Source organism: Maniola jurtina, chromosome Z, assembly GCF_905333055.1.
Source record: "Maniola jurtina chromosome Z, ilManJurt1.1, whole genome shotgun sequence".
NCBI classification, from domain to species: domain Eukaryota; kingdom Metazoa; phylum Arthropoda; class Insecta; order Lepidoptera; family Nymphalidae; genus Maniola; species Maniola jurtina.
The window spans coordinates 16,032,463-16,059,032 of record NC_060058.1 but is presented as its reverse complement, the minus strand read 5'-3'; the positions used below and the strand labels follow the sequence as shown (position 1 = coordinate 16,059,032).

Here is a 26,570-nt window from a genome sequence, read left to right as displayed (position 1 = left end):
GCACAGCTCTTAGCCTAATATTTCGATATGTCGATTTCAGGATCATATCGAGAGTTTTCTTACTGTAGTTAGCTCTGGCACAGTTCACGACAGTTAGGCAACTTCTAACAAATCGTCGAGGCTTCGACGTCACTGGCAGGCGTCAAATGTTAGTACATTTGATGGAGGTAGCCCTATTTTTCTTTCATTTCCCGTCACCAAAGCCTAGTATGTTCGTAAATATGTAAATACTTTATGGCACCACAAAACACAAATTACAGACGCACAGGTTACAAAAAAGAAATTTAAAAAGTAGATACAAAAAGGCGGTCTTATCGCTAAAGAGCGATCACTTCCGGACAACCTTTAACCCTTCAAACAACTGAGTGCCAACTGTCAGATTTGCACGGTGCCCATTTCGCAACCCACGCACTTAGTAGTACCTAAGTAGAGTTACGTCACTTTTCAGAGAAATGGCTAAGTATAAAAAATATCTAGACCACCTATCATGGTTCTGTAACCGGCATTGGCTTTGGAAATATAACATCTTTATGAAAGAGGGATATAAAGAAGCTGATATGTTCAATCAACTACTACTATCATATTACAAATGCAATGGATTTAGCTGACTTTTACATGGATATAATTGGAGACCTGGAGAGTGTCATAGGCTACTTTTTTTAGAAGAGTGCTGTGCTGGAGAACGCTCTTGGGGAGAGAAGTGTAGGTACAGTGGGATGTCATGTTGGTATAGAAATTAGGTAGGTAGAAGTTCCAAAACTTGAGTTGTAGATACTAACATTAAATTTTTAGAACTATCCCAATATCTAAGAACCCAGAGCTACACACTGCTGCACCAAAAAGCTCGTCGAATTTTTTATTTCTAATTTTAAATTAAAATAAACACAAATGTGTCTGTGAACGGTACTTTTCGAATCAGTGTCCATGAAATTTTTAAGCAAAATGGTAATTAACACACAAAAAGTAGGCAAGTGCCAACTGGGGTGATATTATTCTTTGTTTCTCTTTAGATAAATCGCCAGATTACCATCTCGGTAAGAAAATGGCACATGCTAAGTGTAGGGCTGCCAATCTCTAATTTATTTTATTTTATTACAGCCAGTCCTTGACAGCGATCTCACCTGGTGATAAGTGTACTGTAAAAAGTACAAAAAATACTGTTTTAAAAATTTAAAAACAAATAATTTTCGTTCGTTTAAAGTTTCGTAAGATTATGCTGTACACTTAATTTAACACTAGCTGATGCCCGCGACTCGTTCGCGTGGATATAGGTTTTCATAAAAATCCCGTGGGAACTCATTGATTTTCCGAGATAAAAAGTAGCCTATGTGTTAATCCAGGGTACAATCTATCTCCATTCCAAATTTCAATTACACAGTTTTTGCGTGAAAAAGTAACAAACATACACACATATACACAAACTTTCGCCTTTATAGTATTAGTGTGATCTCTGAAATCTAAATATATAAATGGAAAAGGTGAATGACTGATCATCAACGCACGTCGCACAGCTCAAATTACTTGATGGATCGGGCTGAAATTTCGGGACGCGCGTTCAGGAAGCTAGGTACACATAGCATTTGCTAAGAAAGGATTTTTGAAAATTCCAATAAGAAAGTAAACTCCTTAGGGAAGGTGGAGGGTACCAGAGGGCGAGGAAGGTCGCCTACGCGATGGATCGACCAAATTAAGTCTGCTGTGGGTGGAGCCGTGCACGAATGTACCAGACTATCGGCCAGCAGGGAGAAGATAGGCGGATGCTAGCGAGGCGTGTAACATCTGCCCCAAAAAACGTCACTTCGTGGTGACTACGGCCGCTCTGTCAAGAGTGTTACGACGAAGAAGAAGAAAGGAGTAAAATGAGAGTTTGTAATTTGTGAAGTCCACGCGTGGGCATAAGCTAGTCAGATATACCTAATTACTTTCAAAAAAAGTTGACAACCTTAGTTCAATTCTCATCATAGTATTATTGTCTCACGCGTCGTGGCTCGTGTTCACAAATATCTATTGTCTTTCTCGACGACGTTTTCTCATTCGTGAGATTCATAACTCCTTCCATCAAACAATTAATAGTATGCGTTTCGAATGTAAAGGTTATCCACTTATCGGCAAGGTAATTTGTAAGTATTCTTGTATTGTAGGTACCAAACTTTAAGGGCGATTACTACACTACTTTTTATCCCGGAAATAAATGAATAACTCATTGATTTTTTTAAAACTATATCCTCGCGAATGAAGTCGCGGGCGTTAACAATATAGTTCCGGATACGCTCACTGCTGCTATCAGCGCCGAAATGGCAACAATCAAGTTGCTTCAAAAACACGTCGTCAATCGCGCCTATCTAGCGTTCCAGAGATGTAAATATTGCTTGCTGCAATATGCAAACATATTAATATCAATATTATATGATATAAGAATATTACTATGTAACAATAGATATACCTATAGTAGTAATATTAACAACGCTAGATAAGCGCTCTATGTAAATATCACTATTTATACATAAGTACTTATTATTATTTCGCCAATAAGTAACACGTGAATTGTGAAGTGGAAGAAACAAAAGAAATCTAAATCATACTTCATTATTGGTTTTTAACCCCCGACCCAAAAAGAGGGGTGTTATAAGTTTGACATGTATATATGTGCATCTGTGGCATCGTAGCTCCTAAACTAATGAACCGATTTTAATTTAGTTTTTTTTTTGAAAGGAGGCTTGATCGAGAGTGTTCTTAGCTATGATCCAAAAAAATCGGTTCAGCCGTTTGAAAGTTATCAGCTCTTTTCAGTTACTCTAACCTTCATTTGTCGGGGGTGTTACAAATTTTTAATTTACACTTGTATATTAATTTATTATTTCAAAATGACAATGGTTTTACATCTTACGTCATAAAAGCATATTAATAGTGTTTTCTCGGGAAATAGAAAACTAGAAAGACTTTGTTGCACACAAGACTGAGAAAACAAGAATAGGCTATAAATACGCAGTGGGTACCCAGATCCTTCCGTATACGACTCTCTAACAAAAGAGACGTTAGTCTCAGTAGGTACCTAAATATGTCGTTTATTCTGGTTCTGCAACTTCACTCTACCTCCAGAGCCGTAGCGGACAATACGATTAGTAATTACTTAAACTTAGTTTTTATTTAGAGTTCCGTACCAAATTGGTTTTTACCAATCCTTATGGTACGACTTTCTCCGTCTGTCTGTCACAGTCGATTATTTCAGTAACTAGGTATTAGTGGCCAAACATCATTGGAATCGAAAAAAAATTAAAATGATTACAAGGCAGCCCTTAACTGCAAACTCACCTGGTGATGAGTGATGATGCAGTCTAAGATGGAAGCGGGTGAATTTGGAAGGTGTATGGCAGTTTTTATTAAACCCTTTTGGTTTCTACACGGCATCGCACCGGAACACTTTAATCACTCGGTGGCATGGCTTTGCCGGTAGGGCGGTAACTATCCACGGCCGAAGCCTCCTACCGGACCTGCCCGATTGTGTAAGAAAAACGTATTCGTATAAGAAAAAAGAGATTCTGCCCTTTGATTGGTTCATTCGCTGTTTACCTTTTTTAATAGGCAATCAAAGGGCAGAAGTTCTTGACGATAACGATAACCATGAATACGTTTTCCTTACACAATCGGGGGCAGACCAGAAAAAATTTAGGAATTGTAAAATTCCTAATTTCTATGAGATTCCTAATTCCGGGAATCGAACCCTGTACCTCTCAATGAGGTTGTCAAATCAGTTTAATGGCTTTGAAAGTATAATAAATATAAGTGAGTATTTACATAGCGAGTAATTACATACTGAGTGTTAGTTTATTTCGTGTTAAAATGAACTTAATAAAGGCATGGTAGAGTTCAAAGTCGTTTGCACGAACCATGACCTAGTGTAACCAGCGGCCTGTGCCATATGGTCACTGGTCCTATAAGAGTAAGTATAAAGCCTCCGTGAATCATAGCTATCATTATACATATTTATTTATTTTATCAATATAACTCTTATAGATATTTAGATTTAGGTTTAAAGAGTTTATTTCTCAAAAAGAACAATGTTCACTGATATTAAAATAATTCTAAATATAAATGTAGAAAAAACTTAATTTTTAAAGATACGGTGACTTTATACAATAATAATATTTCAAAACGCGTTATATCTTTAGTTAACTAAGTAGAATAGAATAGAATAGAATAGATTTTTATTCAAATAAACTTTTACAAGTGCTTTTGAATCGTCAAATAATTTACCACTGGTTCGGAATGCCGTTCCTACCGAGAAGAACCAGCAAGAAACTCGGCGGTTGCTCTTTTCAATTGTGCAATTTACAATAATATTCTATACTATACAAGCAATTGCAGACCCGCGCATTGCTGGAGCGAGTCAAATCCATGCTTTTTTATCATTTACATAATCTTCGATTGTGTAATATGCTTTTGCCAGGAGCATACTTTTAATGGATTTTTTAAACTTTGGTAAAGGCAAGTCTAATATTGACTGTGGAATTTTATTATAAAATATTACACTCATTCCCACAAATGACTTTCCCACTTTTCTGAGGCGGAGCGTAGGAGTTGCGAGCTTATTACGATTTCTAGTTGGCCTGTCATGGAAATCACCGATTTTTTTGTAGCTGAGGATGTTTTGTCGTACAAAAATTATATTATTGTAAATGTATTGAGAAGCTACTGTAAGAATACCTATTTCCTTAAATTTCTCTCGTAGGGAATCGCGCGGTTTTAAATTATAAATTGCGCGTATTGCCCTTTTTTGTAAAACGAAAATTTTTCCAATATCTGCCGCTTTACCCCATAGCAAGATTCCGTAAGACATAATACTGTGAAAATAGGCAAAATATACAATTTTTGCAGTTTCCACGTCAGTTATCTGTCGAATCTTTCTAACAGCGTAAGCAGCAGAGCTGAGTTTGCCAGCAAGTGTTGATATATGGGCGTTCCATTGAAGCTTTGCATCTAAAGTTATCCCCAGGAACACGGTGGTCTCCTCTACTTTCAACATATCATTATTTATCATTAATTTTATGTTATTTGTCGTCTTGGTATTGGGCAGTGCGAATTCGACACACTTGGTTTTCTTTGCATTTAAAAGCAAATTGTTAACAGTAAACCAGTGAGTGACCTGCGATATGGCTCTATTTACATCGTCATAATTATTCTCATTTCTATCTAATTTAAAAATCAAAGACGTATCATCAGCAAATAGTACAATATCGCAAGTATTTTGGACAAAATATGGTAGATCGTTTATATATACCAAGAACATGAAGGGACCTAGGATAGAGCCTTGAGGAACACCCATTAATGAGGCTGATCCGGATGACTTCACATCATTTACACATACTGTTTGTATACGTTCACTGAGATAAGACGCAATAAGACTAAGCGCAGTGTCTTTGACTCCATAATAGCTCAATTTAGCTAAGAGAGTCTCGTGCTCAACGCAGTCGAATGCTTTAGACAAATCACAGAAAATTCCAACGGCATTCTGTGAGTTCTCCCACGCATCGAATATATGCTTTAAAAGCATTGCGCCCGCATCGATTGTTGATCGTCCTTTAGTAAAACCATACTGCTCCGAGTGAAGTAATTTATTCAAGTTAAAGTGCAAGAGCAGTTGGTTGAGCATAATTTTTTCAAATATCTTGCTAAAAGTCGGCAAAATCGAAATTGGCCTGTAATTATTTGGGTCACTTTTACTGCCCGATTTGAAAAGAGGAATCAATTTACTGTATTTCATAAGATCTGGAAAGGATCCTGACTCTACGGACTTATTAAAAATTAGAGCAAGATATGGAGCAACAATATCAATAATATTGCTGATTACTTTTACTGATATCCCCCATAAGTCTCCTGTTTTTTTGTACTGTAAAGATTTGAATACCTTAATAATATCATGTGGGGTAATTTGTTCAAACTTAAATAGTACACTGCACTCAGAAACATTGCCCCTAAGAAGATTATAGGCTTCTGTTGGCGACGAGTTAAGGGAACTAGTAGTGGTAACTGGGATGTTTCGGAAAAAGTCCTCAAATGTCTTTGCAATTTCTATGTCAGAGTCAGTAATGTGATTGTTAATTTTAAGTTCCAATTTATTATTATTTTCCATTTTATGTTTCCAAGTTTCATCTGTGATGATTTCCCAAGCTGCTTTTATTTTATTATCTGAATTAATAATTTTTCGTTTTATGTGAATTGACTTAGCTTGTATGCAAACATTTCTAAATAATTTTGAATAATTTCTTACATATTGAACAAAGGCTGGAGTAAAATTATATTGCTTTTCTGCATACAAGTCAAACAGCTTATTCCTACTTTTATAAATGCCAACAGTAGCCCACTCACTAAATTTAAGATTTTTAAACAATCTTTTTTCTATGATTTTAAAAATAGAATTAAATTGGGAATTTATTAAGTTAAAAAAAGCATTATACAGTTCATCCGGACCACCCTGTGTAAGGTCAAGTGAAGGTAAGGTGAATAAAATATTATGTTTGAATTGCTTTACTTTTTTAGTAGTGACTGGCCTATACTTTACTACTTTTATTGTATTTAGTTGACAGCTGGGAACAGATATCATTTGTCCACAGTGGTCGGATCTAAGATTGGTGATAATGGATTTTTTAATAATTTTACAATCACCAAAAATGTTATCAATACAAGTAGCTGAAGTTGCAGTTACACGTGTGGGCTCAACAAAAATGTTTTCTAAATTAAAACTTTTAAATAAGTTAAGTAATCTATCTGTAAAGGAGGTGTGAAGTAAAATATCAATATTAAAGTCTCCACAAATCAATAATTTTTTTGATGACCTACATATCCGCCTCAGTGCCTCCTCCATGACGTCCTCAAACAGAGAAAAGTCACCTGAAGGAGGTCGGTATGCGCAAACTATAATATATCGCTCCAGCTCAACACAGGACAGCTCAATAGTGCGTTCGACCGAAAGATTAAGAATGTCTTTTCGTTCCTTGTAATTAATGTTGTTGCGGGTTATTATCATAGATCCTCCGCGAATAGCCTTCTTTCTTGTGAACGCACTTGACAATGAATAATTTCCAAGATTGACAATTAATTGATAACTATTGAGCCAATGCTCAGTAAGGCATAGAATATCAATATCTAATTTTTTTATAAAAAGTTCAATTTCATATTCTTTTCCAGACAAGCCCTGTATATTTTGGTGTACAAGATTAATAATACAGTGCTTGTCTGTTGTATCACTACTTAGTTTTAAATTTTGGCTATCTTTGCCGGTGAGGCTCTGTATGTTTTGATGTACAGTATTCATTTTACAGAGCTCCTCCGTTGTCTTACTATCTAGTTTAAACAAGCAATAGGGTCCCTAATAGTACATAAACTATTGCTTGAGTCAATAATAGAAATATTAGTACTAGAAGTACTCGAGTCAATACAAAGAATATTAGTACTAGAAGTACAGTTTGTAAAAGTGTCAAAAGACTTAGTTACAACACTTGTAACTGGCTCCTTTAAATTATATGCTAATAGTGACGCTATCCTTGTCTTACATTTTCTCGGAAGATACATACTATCACCGATCAATTGAAACTTAGAAGTAAACTTATTTGTATCAAAGTAAAATAAAGTGTCACTATGACAGTTTGTCAAGTTATACAGTTTTAAGTTCAATCTGTATATATAATTGTTTTGTTTTTTACTTAGTGTGCTAGAGTAAGGAAAAGCACACATAATAAATTTACAGTTCGTCTTGGAATGTAATTCCAGTAATTTTCCAAAACATTTTGATATGTCATAATTTTTGACCCTTAAACCGTCCCCAAACAATATAATAATGTTTGTGTTGCTGTCCAAATTTTCTTCCTTTAAACTATCAATTAAATAGTCCAAACTAGCCCCCGGTGAACATCTATTAATCACTGAGTGTTGAACATGGTAGCTCAAAAGGGATCCAAACTCACTACCTAACTTATCCGATATGATTATAGTTTGTCTCTTAGGTTTCAAAGAAAGATTTGCATCCAAAGATGAAGGCATTTCTACATTACTTGGTGTACATTGCCCCGGACTAGTATCCAAATTGTCCGTAAGCAATATACTATTACTATGATTGTCAACCATAGCCACACCTTGAGTACATTGACATTTACTTGTTAATGACTCAAAACGAGCCATGTTGTGTGCACCTAGGGCCAACAACTCGTCAGCCACCAGTATTTGATCATGGATCTGTTTTTGTGACTGCTCATACTTATCAGAAATATATTTTAAAGAATCATTCAAATTTGAAATTTTCTCATTTAGGCATTGAACATTCAAGTCATATGTTTCTTGAATGTCTCTTATAGTTGAACAATAAGATTTAAGTTTGTTTAACAGATGTGAACGTTCCTTACGCAATGCTATGTTTTTAGTATGGGCGTTTTGCAATTTTATTAAATTTTTGGTTTTTTTAATTATTCTGCTAATTTTAATATATTTTTTCAATTTTTTATGGCTATATAGATTTAAATTAGAATTTTTAAGTGGCTTATTACTGCTTGGGGAAGGGCTGTCACAAGTCAAATCAATAGTCAACACCGGTGGTGTAGAGGATGAAGCAAGCAGTTCATCATACAAACTGTAGGTAGCTCGAGTTTCATAAGTTTGTATTTGAGACTGAAGGTCCTCAATTGTTATTTGAGCTCTGCTCAATTCATCCTCCAATGTAGAAATCTTTTTAAGAGCGTCCTCATATGTTTGAATGCACTCATTGAAAGAGCCAACAGCATTCTGAAGTTGGTCCCGTTCGTCGAGTACTAGAGTATGAACTTTGTTCAAGTCAGCAATATATAATAAACAAAGTATATAATATAATATCTAATATATTTATTCTTTACACGACTTGTCTGAGCGCTGCACATTTAATATAAACATTACATGAAATATTATACGGGTGAGACAACTACACAGAACAATCACAATATGTCGGTAGGAAATATAAAATAAATAAATGGCAGGGTAGTTACTTGGTTGCACAGTGCACGAACAGTAGGTAGGTATTTTGTGGTGCTCGGCACAGAGGTGATACTAGCCTACTCGTTCGGACTCATTATACAGGCTCTTCCGTGTAGATAAAAATTAGATTAAAAACCGGCCAAGTGCGAGCCAGACTCGCGGACCGAGGGTTCCGTACTCGGGTATTTTTCCGAAATTTTGCACTATTATGCTTTAAAATAAATAAAAATCTGTTTTAGATTGTGCAAGTAAAGCCCTTTCATATGATACCCCACTTGGTATAGTTATCTTAGTTTGAAAATTGAAACACATTTAATTATTTTTCCTGTGATGTAACCACAAATTCACGGTTTTCAAATTTATTCCTTTACTTGTGCTATTACATTTACCTACCTGCCGAATTTCATGATTCTAGGTCAACGGGAAGTACCCTAGGTATAGGTTTCTTGACAGACAGACAGTCAGACAGACAACAAAGTGATCCTATAAGGATTCCGTTTTTTCTTTTGAGGTACGGAAGCCTAAAAACGATAAGTACATGTTATTATAAAGTACTATGTTTTGTGTATGTCTATTATGTAACAAGTGTAAATTAAAAATTTTCAACACCCCCGACAAATTATTTTCAAATAAATAATTATGTATATCTAGGCAACGTCCATCTTGACAGCTTGACATTTGTCAATTGACACTTGAATATTATGAACCTAACGGTTATCTAACCTTCTTTTCTTCAAGAAAACTAGAAAATAGCTGATAACTTTTAAACGGCTGAACCAATTTTTTTGGATTATAGCTAAGAACACTCTCGATCAAGCCACCTTTCAAACAAAAAAAAATAAATTAAAATCGGTTCATTCGTTTAGGCGCTACGATGCCACAGACAGATACACAGATACACAGATACACAGATACACAGATACACAGATACACAGGTACACAGACACACAGATACACAGATACACACGTCAAACTTATAACACCTCTCTTTTTGGGTCGGGGGTTAAAAAGACTTGTCCTGTCTGACAAGCGCTGTCTATCAGCGCACAGTCCCTTGGAGTTGAACTTAGAAACTATATTTAAACCACCAAATGCATCTACCACTGGTTTGGTATTACTTTCCTGGCGAGAAAAGCCAGCAAAAATCCTCGTTTGTTCTTTTCAAAGATTCGATTTTACTATAAAATTATGGCACATAAAAGCAATTTGTAGTCCCGCCTAGGACTAAATCCCGCCAAAACATAATGCAAACAAATCATTAGCCACTTTGTTTTTAAGTCTATATCCTGTATTTTGTATTATTGCAATAAATATCTCTAAATAAATAAGGTTAGAACCAAATGTACATCCATTCGGATTGCAGTATCGGAGCCATCGAGGTGCGTGGCATCATTTCAAATCGGTCGTACCGTAGTGTGAAGCGGTAAAATCATGGGACGGCAAAACTAATCGTTTTCAATCAATCCGCACTTACAGTAAAACCACATTTCAGTTAGAAAACTTTTTTTAAATTTACAGACTAGAATTTGCATCAGACCTGCCAACAAGTGATGATGCAGCCTAAGATGGAGCGCGCTTGTCTAGAAGTTGCCTAGTCAGTTTTCATTTGAAGGTACCCAATAGGTACTTATATTAAACTTTGAAGGGAAAACTGATGCCGGAACGGCGTTCCATATCCTAGCGGTTCGGATTAGATACGAGGAAGCAAATCGTTTCGTACGTGGCCTAGGATTTTCAACTACGTACGGATGCAGACCTTGGCGATGCTTTCCAGTACGATGGTATCAAAACGTCCAGGCGTTCACTATACTACCTTCACTATACTAAATCTTAGCACTGGCAGGCGTCAAATGTTACATTTGATTATAACAATGCCAATCATGTTCCCGGCACAATAGTGACAAGTGTAAATTAAAAAATTTCACCACCCCCGACAAGTGAAGGTTACAGTAACTTTCAAACGGCTGAACCGATTTTCTTGGACTATTCCGCGCCTACGATCCGAAGTATCTGAGTTTTCCAAAACATCATTTTCAAATAAATAATTATGTATATCTAGGCAACGACCATCTTGACAGCTTGACATTTGTCAATTGACACTTGAATATTATGAACCTAAGGGTTATCTAACCTTCTTTTCTACAAGAAAACTAGAAAAGAGCTGATAACTTTTAAACGGCTGAACCAATTTTTTTGGATTACAGCTAAGAACACTCTCGATCAAGCCACCTTTCAAACAAAAAAAAGTAAATTAAAATCGGTTCATTCGTTTAGGCGCTACGATGCCACAGACAGATACACAGATACACAGACACACAGATACACACGTCAAACTTATAACACCCCTCTTTTTGGGTCGGGGGTTAAAAATAACTAACAACAAGAATAAAGTTTTCATTTCATTTCATTTCTGCGATACTAGGTCCGGTGTTACCTAATGAAAGTCTTCCTCCAGTCTCCGCGATCTAGATCGGTACGTACTGCGATCACGATTATTGTGGTATTATGGCTCTTGGAACCAGTTATGTGAGACACGCACGCGACATGCGATATTACGCGAGCTGTACCCATTTATCTACATGCAACTGCACTGACCTCTATTAATTTAATACACGCTGGACCTGTCATTCCCGATCTGTTTTTGAAACAACTTGATTATCGAATGCTCTGAACGACTCTAAAGTTCATCTTTACTTTAATAAAGATCGTGCTATATAGCGTATACACATGCTGTTATGTAAAAGGGCAAAAGTGCTTTGGACAACAATGGAGCCACCGCCCTCTGCTAATACCAGTACAATGGATACAGGGCTATTTTTGATAACAGCAGTGAGGGAAAATACTACTTGGAAATAAAAGTTGTTAAGATAATTTGAACACGAAGACCATTTTGATTTTAATTAGCGGTGCGGTCAGTGCGACGCTTGGAGTCGGAACAAAAAATAACTGTCATTTTGCAGCGTCTTCCAGCGTACCTAAGTACTTGTATACTTCCATTTCAGTGGCATGCAAACATTGAGTTATATATGCCATAGAGATAAAACCAGTGCTCAGACAAGCCGTCAAGCGTTTACGAGCACCAATATCATTATCTTTTTTATTGAAAATAAATAAAATAAAAAAATATTTTCAAAAAATCCGCTTGGACTTAAGTTTTTGTAATCCAGTGGGAACTTTTTAATTTTCGGGGATCAAAAGTACCCTATGTGACTCTCAGGTCTTTAACTACATAAATATAATTATTATCCATACAAAAAATCACTCCAACCCTTTGCTCCGTTGCGGTATGATTGTAAGACAAACCAACAAACAAACACACTTTCGCATTTATATTATTAGTAGTGATAAGTATGGATTAAGTACCTATCATAAGTATAAACGGTTAATCCGAGACATAAGGCGAGGGGGTGCCGAGGCTGCAGACGCGCGGGGAGGGCACGGAGACTTGATACACGAGAGCAAGTACCGAAACGGAGCTTGTCGGTTACTGTTAAGCTGTACGCTATAATGAGTGCCCGCCATGCCGCGACCGCGCAAGCCTGCGCAGACTCCCGTCAAGACATACGCTGCAACAGACATAAACTAAAAAAATTATAAAAACGATGGCAATAGCACCTTGGTAAGTATATGGGCCTCATAAGTTAAGCTCAGTTACTCAGAGGGCGATAGAGAGAGCTATTCTTGGAGTTTCTCTATAGTCAAGTCAGAAATGAGAAGATCCATATAAGAGACCCAGAGTAGACATAGACCGACGAGTTGCGAAACTGGGCAATGGGCAGAGCACATAGTTCGAAAAACTGATAGATATTGGGGTCCCAAGGTGCTAGGATGCGACCTCGAAAGCGCAACGCTGAAAAATCTCCCTCTAGGTGCACAGACGACATCAAACAATCAACATTTAGATAGAGTCACAGGAAGCCTTGGGATTCAGTCTATCGATTGATAATGATGATAATGACGAAAAGCACCGCAGAATGGCACAGCGTGCGTGTGAACATGAATAAAACCAATCAAGCGCGTCAGACTTGCCCATAGAGAGTTCCATACTTAGCTTGGAAAGAAATATAAATAGGTTATATAACGACTCCTCTCCATATTTTTTTTTTATTCACTATAGGTAAGCGCTTGACCACAATCACACCTGATGGAAAGTGATGATGTGGTCTAAGATGGGACGCGTTTACCTAGAAGGTGCCTATTCACTCTTGTTTTAAAGATACCCGGCCGTAAAGGACAAGATTTGCTGACCCTACATAAAATACTATATTCCAATGTAGACTCTTCCACTTTTTCTGTCCCCAACTTACATCTCTACCAAACGTTGATAGTATTCGAGATCGAAACACAATGACGTCAAAGTAAAATGGGCCTAAACATACTTGTTTTAAAGACTCAAAGTAAAAAATTCAGTGCGACCGATTGTATCTTGCAACGTTTCCGCTTAAAACACTGGCACACAAAACAAGGTACATAATGTACACACTTTACTTTGACGCCGAAGTGTTTTGATATCAAATTCTATCAACGTTGGTGTGAAGTAAAATCTCATACTAAGCACACTGGAGTCATTGTCTAGCGTCTGCGCTGGCCCAAGAAAACACATGTTACAAATACACACAATACTACATGTGCAGTGTCTATAAAAAATATGTAGACCTGCGAACTGGAATGATTCGCTCAAATCTGCACTCACAAGGTGGCCATGTGTGAGAGGGCTCACACCCTAAGGCTGTTCTAAAGAATGCAGTTACCTTAACTTTGCCCAGACCTTTTTTTTACTAATCTTACCATCTTACCATCACCGAGTTGCTTGCTGATTATTCGCGCTAGGAAAGGCATTTCAAATCAGTAGTGGATGCATTTGACGATTCAAAATAACCTGTACAAGTTTAATTGAATAAAAAATATTTTTATTTTATTTCGCACACGCAGTGCCACAAAAACTAGATTCAGTTTTAATGTACACTGCGTTAACATAATATACAGGTAACACCCAAAGAAAAAGTCTAATATTCTATCGGTACCTAAACTTACAAGACTTGTGACTTGCCTTAGTTCAAAAAAACAAGACATATTATTATATCTCATACCTATTTATATCTCGTTTTAATTCTACTAAAATCTGAGCTCTTTTTCCAAACTACTCGTATAGCAGATGTCTTTCTCTACATCGTACAAAAAATATTTTGCCAATATTATTTTATAGATTTATTGAAACTACTGGATGTTGCCCGCGGCTTCACCTGCGTGGATTTAGGTTTTAAAAATACCGTGGGTACTTTTGATTTCCAGGACAAAAAGTAGCCTAGCCCCATCTCTGAACCAAATTTCGTAAAAACATTTAAACGGATGATTTTTTACAAATCCCGTGGGATCACCACGGTTTAGCAATGCTATTTCTCACAGCATCAGGGTTGAGGAGTTGGGTTCTCGAGTTCAATGATAAAGTCTTTACTTGGTAGATACCTAAAATATCAATTTTTCAGCAAGCACGTTCTACTGAGAAGAGCCAGCAAGATACTCAGTCGTTGCGCTTTTGATAAGGCAAAATGATAAAAAAGAAATAAAGTAGGTAATGTCTTGTGGATTTAGTCTGATTCCGTAGTTAAGATGTACTGTGCATACCTAAATTGTATGTATAATGTTAAAAATTTCCATTAACTTGCTAAACTTTCGCATTCACCGTAGCGTGTCGGCGAGTTTTACCACAAAGATCCATACTAATATATTATTATAAAATGCGAAAGTGCGTTTGTCTGTCTACTGCTGTTTCGGATTGACTGTGCTAGGCCCTACTGGCCGTTACAGCGTCACCGGTAAAGGAGGTGGCGAGCGCGAAACTCTGCCCATGGGTGAACAAAACTCAACAGTGACAAAGTCGCGAAGCAACTGCTAGTATATGTATTATGTTTATGATATAACAGACGGAAACGATTGTCTGCATTCGAATGTTTTCTTACTGTATAAGATATCATAAAACTTAATACTGTAGAAATTACGTCGCTTGATGAACAAAATGACATACTTAAACTACTTTCATTTTTTCACCAGACGAACGTATATTCAATACCTACTCACCAGAACAACTCTTTTATATAGCCCATCAGTTATAACAACAATCTGCCTTCTTTCTATAATGTGAAGCATAGAATACATATACCTAATAGTAGGTACAGGTCAGTAAATGACAGAGGACACAGCCTAACGACCAAAATCCAAACACAAAAATGTTTCTACCTAAGTCCGTTACAGACTTTAGGTAGGTATTTGGCACCTATTTTGTTGTCTTTCTATGAAGTAAATTTAGAATAGGCATCTTTTTCTTTTTAATATCGCTAAAAAAGGACGGAACATGAATTTTACATTTAAAGACTAAATTTTAGGGCATGCTATAAATTTTTAACGACTTCAAAAAAGGAGGAGGTTCTCAATTCTTCGGAATCTTTTTTTTTTTAATGTATGTTCACCGATTACTCAAAGACCCCTGAACCAATTTGGATTTTTTTTTCGTTTGAAAGGGTATACTGTGCAGGTGGTCCGATATAAATTTGGTGAAGATCTGATGAATATCTTCAGAGATGGAGAACAGAACTCCTCAATGGATAAGAGCAAATTGCTCGCGATCAGTGTAATAGCTTAGTAAACAGTAGGGTTTTAACTGGGCATAGCATATTATAGTACATGGGGCCACTAAAAATAATGAAATAAAAGAATTTAATTGTTAAAAAAATTTGAATTTTTTTTAACAATAGTCTCGCGACTGGCAGCTAAAGTCACGAGGTTTGACAGCTCTAAATTAAATTTAAAATTGTCAAACTGGCCTTTTCATAATACATTAGTAAGAAGAGAATGCGAGTATACTCTATTTAGTTGTGTATCAGACCATTATCAGTAGGATGATTGGATATTTCTATTTAAACAAGGTTTAACACATAATCGTGTGATGAATGTCATTAGAATCTTCCTAGCGTAACGATTACAAGGACGTTCGACACCTAGTCACAAATCACAATCCTATAAGTAGGCTTCTTTGTAGCTCCACGTTTTCTAGAGAACAATAAAATATACAGGCGCCAACCCTGCTGCCTGTTTCGAGTTTAGAAATCTAAATCCAATATACTTTGAAATGTTTGCATTAAAACCAGAGTTAGTACCTATTGTTGTACATAAAAACGTAAAAACTGTATTATGGGTAGGTATTAGTTTATACAGTCTATATACTTAGCTTGTATAAGACATGGGAGGAGATATAGGCTACTTAGATAGATAGGCTTAAGTTACAAGTGCATACTCGGTATAGAACCCCGACCTCCGATCAGGAGGCGAACGTCCTAACTATTATAGCCTAGTGCGCATGAATAATGAAACACAAGTGAAAGGTTACTGGAAGTGACAGTGAAAATCGCATTTTGCCGCGTTTTTCACATTTTTCCCGCGCCACTCCGCCATTATTCTGCGATTCCCACCCGTAACAAATAGAAAACCGGCAATTATCCATCGAGAGTAAAACCTCCACCGTCGCGTCGCATCTCAACAACTATTTTCAGGGTCCCGTACCTGACGGGTGCCAACGGGACCCTATTGGCTGTAACTAAGGCCCGGTCTCCACCCAAGCGGAGTGGAGTGTTTAAAGATTTTTAGAAGATATCTGATTAGTCGACTGAACACTCCTCTCCACTTCGCTTGGGTGAAGGCCAGGCCCAAGTCTCCGCTGTCCGTCCGTCTCTCTGTCAGGGAGCTGTGCCTACCTATCTCATGAACGGTAATAGTCAAAAACTTGAAATTTTCACAGAATGTGCATTTCTATCGCTGAAAAACCAAATAATAAAAATTCCAAACTGCAAATAAAAAATAAAAAAACCACTTAGTGTCACATATCTTGTAAAATGGTACGGAACCAATACGGAACCCTTCCGTGCGAGTCCAAAGTCGTTAAAACGCGATGCAAAATCGAAAGAATAAAAACCATAAAACGTGCGATTTCAATACAGTGAAAACAGAAAGTCGTCAAAACGTAAATTTTTAGAAATGTATCCTTGTTTTTTTTTAATAAGTATACTCTGAATCTCAGATTTTTAGCGAGCCTAGTTCATAGGTTATTTTTGAAGCTATCATAACAAATTTCATATCATAGCCAGATATGACAAATATAAACAAAAAAAATTTGGTTGAGATAAAGATAAATGTATCGTACCAAAACATGAAAGGTCTCATTGCGTAGATCATCGGCTCACTACTGAGTACTATGTGTAAACTGAGGTGAGAAAATCATTTTCAGCGCTGCTCAGCTGTACGCTGCTCGGGCATTCCTTTAACGGCTGTATAGCCGTTATACAATATATGTAAACGTTTGTAACCAGTATATAGTATGCAGTGGCTGTGGTCTAGGGTTGCCACCTCAGAAAATTGCCAAATAATAGGTTTTATTATTATAGGTAATAATAGGTATTATAGGTAATATTTGCTATAGAATTTTCGAATAGTACTATTATTATAATTTGATATTCATATATTTATTTATGTACTTACTTCATTTTATAATACGTAATAAGTTTTTCTACCGGTGGTAAAATTTTAATATGGCATAATTTACTTACATGAAAAAAGTAATTTGAATTTGATATCTAAGCGTAAGAGTATGAAGCGAAGTGTGAAATCACTTTCCTATGTTCCTATTTGTAACCGATAAGTTTGTGCAATATGCAAAGTCTGTGGTCTAGGGTTGCCACTGTCTAAATTTCAGAAATTATCGCATGAACGAACTATTATTTTTTGTTTGCTGTAGTATTTGGTTTTGTAACGTCCGTTATGCTGATTAACGATACATCAATGTATAGCTCAAACTGCTGGGTCTAGAAACTTGATGATTTGCATTAACGTCCTCTCTATACTATAGTCTGAACACCTCCTCTAAGAAAAGATTTTGATAAATTTACCCACGACGTCGCAGTTTGATGTGGTTGGATTAAAAGCTTATTTTTTCTTTCTGAGTGACAACCCTAAGTCGTGTTGAGTCACGCGCGACTGTTTACTGTTTCCATTTCATACGAATGCTAACTTGAAGTTTGAACAACTGGCACCTAGCTGGAGGCTGGTCTTTGAAAACGATTCCGATTCCCGAATCACAATTTCTCGAGTATCTAATCTAAATATTAAAAGGAAAAGCTGACTGACTGACTGACAGCTCTATCGACGCGCAGCACGAACTACTGCACGGATCAAGCCGAAATTTGTCATGCTGGTTTGACGTGTGTATCTGTGTATCTGTCTGTGGCATCGTAGCTCCTAAACGAATGAACCGATTTTAATTTAGTTTTTTGTTTAAAAGGTGGCTTGATCGAGAGTGTTCTTAGCTATAATCGAAGAAAATCAGTTCAACCGTTTGAAAGTTATCAGCTCTTTTCTAGTTACTGTAACCTTCACTTCTCGGGGGTGTTATAAATTTTTAATTTACACTTGTAAAACAATTTTTGTTTTCTAAAAACAAACCTTAGTTTTAAATTGACGAAAATAAATATCACCATCAATTATTATTATTGATTCGCATAATTATGTTTGATTCCTTATTGTGTTTGTTATTTGATAACATTAGCTGTTTGTTTTCAAATTAACAATAAACACTACTTGAAGCTTAATACCATTTCAATAATTTCGAATTCGGAGCGCTCGTCATTAGGCACCTAAAAAAAAATTTGATTCTTATTTGACTACTATCTGATTCATCCGTGAAATTTGATATAGGAACCTATATAAATATTATATATATATTATATATATAAATATAACCATAAGTAAGGGCTTAATTGTGAAAGAATTATGAAAATCGTTCAGTAGTTTCAGTATTAAGTACAGACAAACAAACAAATCTTTCCTCTCTATAATAATAAATATTAAAAAAGTGAGTAAGTATATATTAACCAATCAAACTCAATGAAATGTAAACACGTAAGTACTGCAAATACATACCTACAAGTGTCAGCTGTCTGTTTGTCTACTTATTTTTTAGGGCTCATCTTATTAACCGATTTTGAGGATAGGTACAGAAATGCTTAGCTTACAACCTGTGGACGGGATTTATAATAAACTTTTAATTCATCTGGGCGCATTCGCGAGCAATACCTATTTGGTACATAGGTACAAAGATAACTTGCATTCCGGAGATGGATATAGGCTACTTTTTATTCCGAAAAATCAGAAAGTTCCCACGGGATTTTCAAAAAAGCCGAAATCTACGCGGACGAATTTGCGGGTAGTACCTATCATCTAGATTGTAGATTCAAAGTTACACGGGCTCAAAGATTTTCTTAAAAATCTTGACAATGAAATCTTTCAATGAACGTTGATTCACGCAAGATTTTTCAATTTTTATCAAATACCCACTTAATTAAATCGATTCCAACGCGTTTCATATTTAAGATTTTGCATTTGGATACAGTCAATGGATTATGGTTACATTAATACTAATCAATGCCGTTTATGATACGGATACAATATTATTTCATAGTTTTGAGCAGTTTCAGTCTAAGTATGGATATTGAAAACCTTAGGAAAAAATCCATTAAAATAAAGGAACTTGGAAAGCAAGCAAATAAACGTCAAAGAACCGTTGGAGTTTTTGTGCACTTAAGAGGGGTCTCTCCGTCACTCGCTCCATACAAACGTTGTTCCAATTTTATTTGAATATTAAGCAACCAAAGTCCATGAAATTTTGCAGACATATTCTAGAAAAATCTAAAACACCACTGGCACAGATATTAGTTTCCTATAGAATAGAATATGCCTGCAAAATTTCATGGACTTTGGTTGCTTAATATTCAAATGAAATTGGAACTACGATTGTATGGAGTAAGTGACGGAGAGAGCCCTGTTAAAACTCAGATTACATACCTATCTTCCTTGGTTTTCTTGACTTATTTGAAACACGGCCATACACACAAGCACAAAAGCCAACACGCTGTTGCGTGTTGGCGTGTTGCGACGTATATCGTGCGCAATGAGTCCGACAATACTTTAAAAAACGATGCATATTTTAAACTGCACTCTATAAAAGAACGTAGTGACGTGAAATACTTTCCAATCTATGCATTGATTAATTTTTTGTCACCTACCCACATGATGATTAACTTAATTTTGCTGTGAAGTTTCCTTTTGTTTTTGTTCTACCTTTCAAATCGATTATTTATTAATTATATCAATACGGTTGGCATTACGTTGCTAATACCTGTGATTATCTGTGGCACCTACCGTTCGGATACTACTTGGTAATAGCACTTACTAATTCTATGGTGCTATTAGATTTAAGGTTGAATTATAAACTAAACTGTCCGTAAAGTAACTAAGTAAGTATTCTTTTCACAAAGTTCAGAAAGTTATGGTTCTGAAGCTGAAGAATAGGATATAATATATTTCTAATCTGTCAATTTAGTTAACAGATTATAATATTCGAAACCTCGACGTTTTGTTAAAAGTTCCCTGTCGTGAACTGTGGGTACAACGTTTATGATTAGGCATTGATTAGTAATTATTAATCTGTTTAATGATGTTTACATATTTGTGTACATCGGACATCGACAGTAAATGAAAGTTCCATAATATTATAATTTACTGAAGTTATTACGCTATAAATCATAATAAAGAGCAAAATCTAGGTACAATATGTAGACGTGTTTGTAAGATGCAATTTAAGTGAAAATTGTTTTGAAAAGGAAAAAATCATGAAAAAATACATCTTAATAGCTACTATACTCAAAGCTTTGGACACAGATAGCGCATGTTGTGGTGTTGCTTCATCGGCTCCCGAATATGAACATGAGGTAACTGGTAAGTGAGTGCGTGAGGTCGGTCGGCCTTCGACCTCGTTTCGCTCGTCAATGTTTCATATTAAGAAAAATTTACCCTCGAATGGGAACATGCGCATTTGTCGTCGCCCATATAAGGGCAGAGTTTGTGCCTTAAAAGTAAACAAGTTTGAATGCATGAATTCGCTCGCCGCTGCAACCTTAACGAGAGACTAGGGCTCGCGCGCCGGCCTCCTCGCCCCTCACATTTACATGTCGCGTAAAGCGCGCATCGGGGTCGTGCGAGCCAGCCCTGCGCGCGAACCCTCGACCTCCATCGGTGATGCAATTCGCTCTCGGGCAGTACAAGTCCGAAATAGAGCGGAGACAGTGAGATCATTCCTCGAAATGTAATAAAATTAGTGTGAAAAATAGAAGAGCTTGCGCGCATTCCCGAGCCGGGCGGCGCCGCCCACGTGCCCCAGAATAGCCGCACTGCCTCGCGCCCGCGCGGCGTGAAACTCTACCCGCGCAACAGTCGCCAGGCAAAGAAAGAGGAGCTGACCTTGCTGCGTGAGCGTCTGCGTGAAGTGCTGCTCGCTGCGCTGCTGCACGACCTGCTCGCGCCGCTCCGAGCGCTGCTCCGCCCAGCGCGACTGCCGCTCCATGGCTCACACACTGCCACCGAACTCACTGCTCGCTCTCAGTCCGGATCGCGATCACACGCCACTGCGATAAACTTAGTACGGTACTAGTCCACGGGTTCATTTAGCAGAAGTCAATCATTACCAGCTCCGACAACCAAGACGTCGGTCGATTGCGAATAGTTAGCGGATAGTGCGGAGCGCGCGCGCGCAGCTCGCGTGCGGCGCGACGGGCCGCGGGGCGGGGCGCCGCGCGCTCGAAATACGGCGGCTATTTCGAGCGCGCGCTCCTGCGGCCGACTCCCGCGCACCCGCACGCCATCGCTGCACCCTTCATCCTTGGAACCCTGCTCCGTACCAAGCAGGAACAACGAACCAGCCTTTGCTCCTAAAGTGATCCTGCGACACTTACTAGGACGAAGCAATTTCATTTATAATTTAGTAATTATGTACGAACTTACCAAGTAATTAAAACTGTTAGGTACCTATTTAATTACTTATTAGGTACTTAAAATAAGTGCGTATACAGGTACAAAGATTCTACCCTGTAAAAGTCATTGTCTGAAGTAGTACTAGCCAGTATTTGAGACACCTAGTCGTCCTACTATACATGAATTAAATAAAGGGTTTTGATTTGATTCTGATATATAGAAATCTTCATATTGTGTTCTATCGATTAATGCATAAAAAATTTAAAAAAAGTAAGTATTTATGAAAATATTTAAGTACATTAATATCATTGTAGTGAGATTCAGACCCTGATGCTCCGGTCCAAACCAAATTATCCAACTTATCTGAGGGCAGGTAGGTAAGAGTTATTGAAACCCGTATTTAATTGCACTACAAGTTTCATAGGGCAGTAATGAAAACTTTAAAAAACCAACCAAGTGCGAGTCAGACTCGCGCACCGAGGGTCAGTTTTATTTTTCTGTAAAATATTAATAAATTTCTATGTATCATAATTATGCCCCCCCCCCCCCCCCCCCCTCCTCTAGGGAACATAGACCACAGCAAACCAGTTGCAGGGAGTTGCTGAACCCAGGCAGCGTATGTTCCCGGCTTGTGGAAATAAGCCCAAGTCCAATCCTCCTGATAGAATCCAGGAGTGGACGTCTATGGGTTGTCCTCATTTTTTAGGGTTCCGTATCTCAAAAGGAAAAACGGAACCCTTAAAGTATCACTGTGTTATCTGTCTGTCCGTCTGACCACCGTCTGTCGTGTCTGTCAAGAAAACCTATAGGGTACTGCCCGTTGACCTAGAATCATGAAATTTGGCAGGGAGGTAGTTCCTTTAGCACAAGTAAGGGAAAAAATCCGAAAAGCGTGGTTTGTGGTTACATCACAAAAAAAAATTAAAATGCGTTCATGAACAAATAATTAGTATTTTCAATTTTCATGGCAAGATTACTACACAAAGTGGGAATCCACGGACCACTGTTCTATGTGGGAATCATAATATGAAAAGGCGTTACCTGTACATTCTAAAACAGATTTTTATTTATTTTTATGCATAATAGTTTTTGATTTATCGTGCAAAATGTCGAAAAAAATGCCCAGGTACCGGACCCTTGATGCGACGATCTGACTCGCACTCGGCCGGTTTTTTAGTAAATAAAAGTCAGTTTATATCAGTATTTCCATTACCAAGTACATAGATCCGACTCACTTCGGAGCTAGCCAAAGATTTCAGTCAAAATATGCAAAATTTTCTAAAATAAAATTTTATTCACTACTAGCTGATGCCCACGACTTCGTTCGCGTGGATGTAGGTTTTTTAAAATTCCCGTGGGAACTCTTTGATTTTCCGGAATAAAAAGTAGCCTATGTGCTAATCCAGGGTATAATCTATCTCCATTCTAAATTTCAGCCCAATCCGTCCAGTAGTTTTTGCGTGAAGGACTAACATACACACACACACACACACACACACACACACACACACACACACACACACACATACACACACACACACACACACACACACACACACACACACACAAACTTTCTCCTTTATAATATTAGTGTGAAGCATGGTTAGGTACAAAATATTTGAGCTAAATACTCAACTCCACTTTCATGTTGGCTCAACCTCAGTCATGAATGTTGACATTTTTACGACAATTATTAAACTATACATAGAATACCTCCCTCATGCCAGGCGCAATATCGCGCTCAAAGCTGGGTGCCAGCCAAAAGTCTCGAGTCTGGATTCTCGAGGCAAGTCGCAGCAAAACAATTATCATCATCATCATGATCAAGCCATCGTTGGCCCATCATTTAGCACCGGTCTCCTCTCAGAATGAGAAGGATTCAGGCCGTATCACGCTGGCCCAGTGCAGATCGGCAGACTTCCCACACCTTTGGGATCATTGTGGAGAACCTTCAGACATGCAGGTTTCCTCACAATGTACTTACATCCACCGTTAAAGCTTATGAGTTGCAAAACAGCTTTGATAGTTCTAATAAGTATAAATGATTTTGAAAAGTGGTGATAATAAAAAAAAAATATCCGACTGAGTTTGTTGTGGGCTTTTCTCAGACTTGGGCGCGTTTGGAACCCTCGCAGCTTTCAATTAATTATCACCACTACACATCTTTCAGATCTAATTAATTCGACAAACAAAAGGTGTACAAATAGTACCTACTTTGAATAATGATTTTTGACTTTTGCTTAGTGACTTGAATCCGAAAAGTTAGAGGTGCGTGCCAGGGAGCGAACCCCCGATCTCACGAATAGAAGGTTGGCGTCAACCACTAGACTGTCACCGGCAAACAAAACACGCGGTGATCGCAAAATAAGATCTGATGATCAAGCTTTTTCTTAAGAGGGAAAATCTAAAACACCACAGACACAGATATTAGTTTCTAGAATATGCCTGCAAAATTTCATGGACTTTGGTTGCTTAATATTCAAATGAAATTGGAACTACGATTGTATGAAACGAGTGACGGAGAGAGCCCTGTTAAATGGCCCAAAAAAAAGGAGTGTAATGTTTTCAGGGTTCCTGGGTTTATGTGAGTTTCTTTATTCCACCATAGCTTCTAAATGCCTGAAAAGATTTGGATGCATGGGATATCATTAGAATCCATAGGTACATCATCCCGAGTGAAACTAGCTATAAATTATTTGTAAAAATTTAATATGGCGGGTTTTATGGTGTCATTTTCAAATGTGAAATATTTTACTTCTTGGTCCGTTTTTTGGCGGGGCAATCGTGTTTTAAAATTTCTAATTGTGACTTGTTAAATAGCTTCAAAATAGGAGAAAGTTACTGTTAGGTCATCTAAATGATTTGTGACACACATGGTATGTAAGTCTTGGAAAAACTGGCACAATTTCTCTCTGCTCTTGATCATCACGCTCATAGAAAAATATTATTTTAGGACGTTATAGGTGACATTTTTAGAATAATGTTCAATTACAAAAAAAATCCCAATCCTCATTTGGCTTTGCCGTAATCGGATAAAAATTACCTACGTGCTTACTAAGAACTGTCTTTGTAAATGTTGTAATTTCTTCGCAGTTCCTAAAATAGCTCACGAAATGCGTCACAGGGTGACTGCATCGATCTCATGTAGTCGTGGGTGAATAACATCAGGGACTGCGATGAATCAAGGGGGTTCATGACACATTTCAAGCTTCAGGAATGATCTTACATACCTATAAACCGCCCTCGCAAAATATTATTGAAAGCTTTTTGACGATATCTCTTGGATAATGGAGAGAAATATGCTTGGAGTTTCTTTACGTTATCACGTCAGCAATGAGGAGATCTGTAGGTGAACCAGAGTAACCGACGTAGTGAGCTACGTCGGTTACTTTGCAACCTATTGAGATGGGTTGCAAAGTTGAAGTGTCATGGCACATAGTTCGAAAAATCGATAGACGTTGGTGTCCCAAGGTCCTTGCACCGGAATGCGCAGCGTTGGGAGACCTTTCATTAGATACGCAGACGACATCAAACGAATCTCGGGAAATAACTGAATTCAGATTTAAGGCGACGCGACGCAATGCCGTGGCGTGTGGAAGTTTCTACAAGAGACTTAAGTATATGTTATTAAGTTGGTTCCAATTTCGAGAAAGAGCTTAGCCGTTGAATTCAACTCTGTCGGGCAGCGTTCGGGAAGCTTCAAGATATCTTCTCGTCTGAGACTCTTCAGTGCTTGAAGACCAAAGTCTTCGAACAGTGACTGTTGCCACTATATGGATCCTAGAGTTGGTCGCTAACTATGAGACTCATAAGAAAACTCAGTCACTCAGGGTACGACAAATAAATTCGGCGCTAGCCACAGGAATGTGTATGTAATTTGCCGATTGGATCGGAATGAAATTGGAGCTGTGGAGGGTATTTTCGCTCCAGCGGAGTGGGCGGCCCCAGGTGCAACAGTTCGTTAGGTACGACTTATTTATAAAACTCCACATGTACACACGATATGATACAAAACATCCAAACCAATTCTAACCAAGCCGAGTTACCAACCGCGCATCAAATTTCAACGATCAGCAGAGTAGATTAGAGCTGATTTCGAATAAGTTATATCGATGATTGGCCTTTCGGTTAAAAATAAAGAAAGATGTGTTAGAGAATTTATGGAAATTCAACCCCTCACAGATTTTCAATAATTTAACTCGCCAGGGCGGGTCAGCTACTTAAGTATGAATTTAAAAGGCTCCGGTGGCAATATCTGATAGTTATTCACAGATGCAACAGCTCAGCGAAATTCCGTTGAGTTTTAATTTGGGTATTGTTTTCCGTAAGAACAAATCAGCCCGTTACATGTGGGCATGTGTGAGTGGGCATGTATGAGTGTATACGTACCGCCCAACGCGATATTCGAGATTGCGTCCAAAAATATTATCGTCATACGTGAGTCGGTGTCAAATAATAATTCGAGTGCCATTTATCCACTTTTTGCGAAGGAATTAGCGCCAGAAAAACCGCCCTAGAGACGACAGGTGTAGCGACTATAATTGCCCGAATTGCCCAAAATAAATCACCTGTAGGTATTGCGCAAGAGTTGCCGAATGTCTGTTACTCACGAATACCGACCTGTGTAGTCAGCCCGACGCATCGCAGCGGCTTCAGAGGTGCTCACCATATGAACGATTTCAGATTCCCGGACAAAAATAATTTAAAAACTAATTTTCAAA

At 37.6% G+C, this 26,570-nt stretch overlaps 1 protein-coding gene across 1 annotated transcript in view; it reads right to left on the bottom strand.

The window, feature by feature from the left end:
- The window catches only part of LOC123880526 (titin), a 142,530-nt gene extending 120,903 nt beyond the window's left edge, over positions 1 to 21,627 (bottom strand). The window contains exon 1 of the mRNA XM_045928674.1: positions 21,340 to 21,627. Within this exon, the coding sequence (XP_045784630.1) occupies positions 21,340 to 21,442 (103 nt within the window). The 5' untranslated portion in view covers positions 21,443 to 21,627. The remainder of the gene's footprint in view (positions 1 to 21,339) is intronic.
- Between the last annotated feature and the right edge of the window lie 4,943 nt (positions 21,628 to 26,570).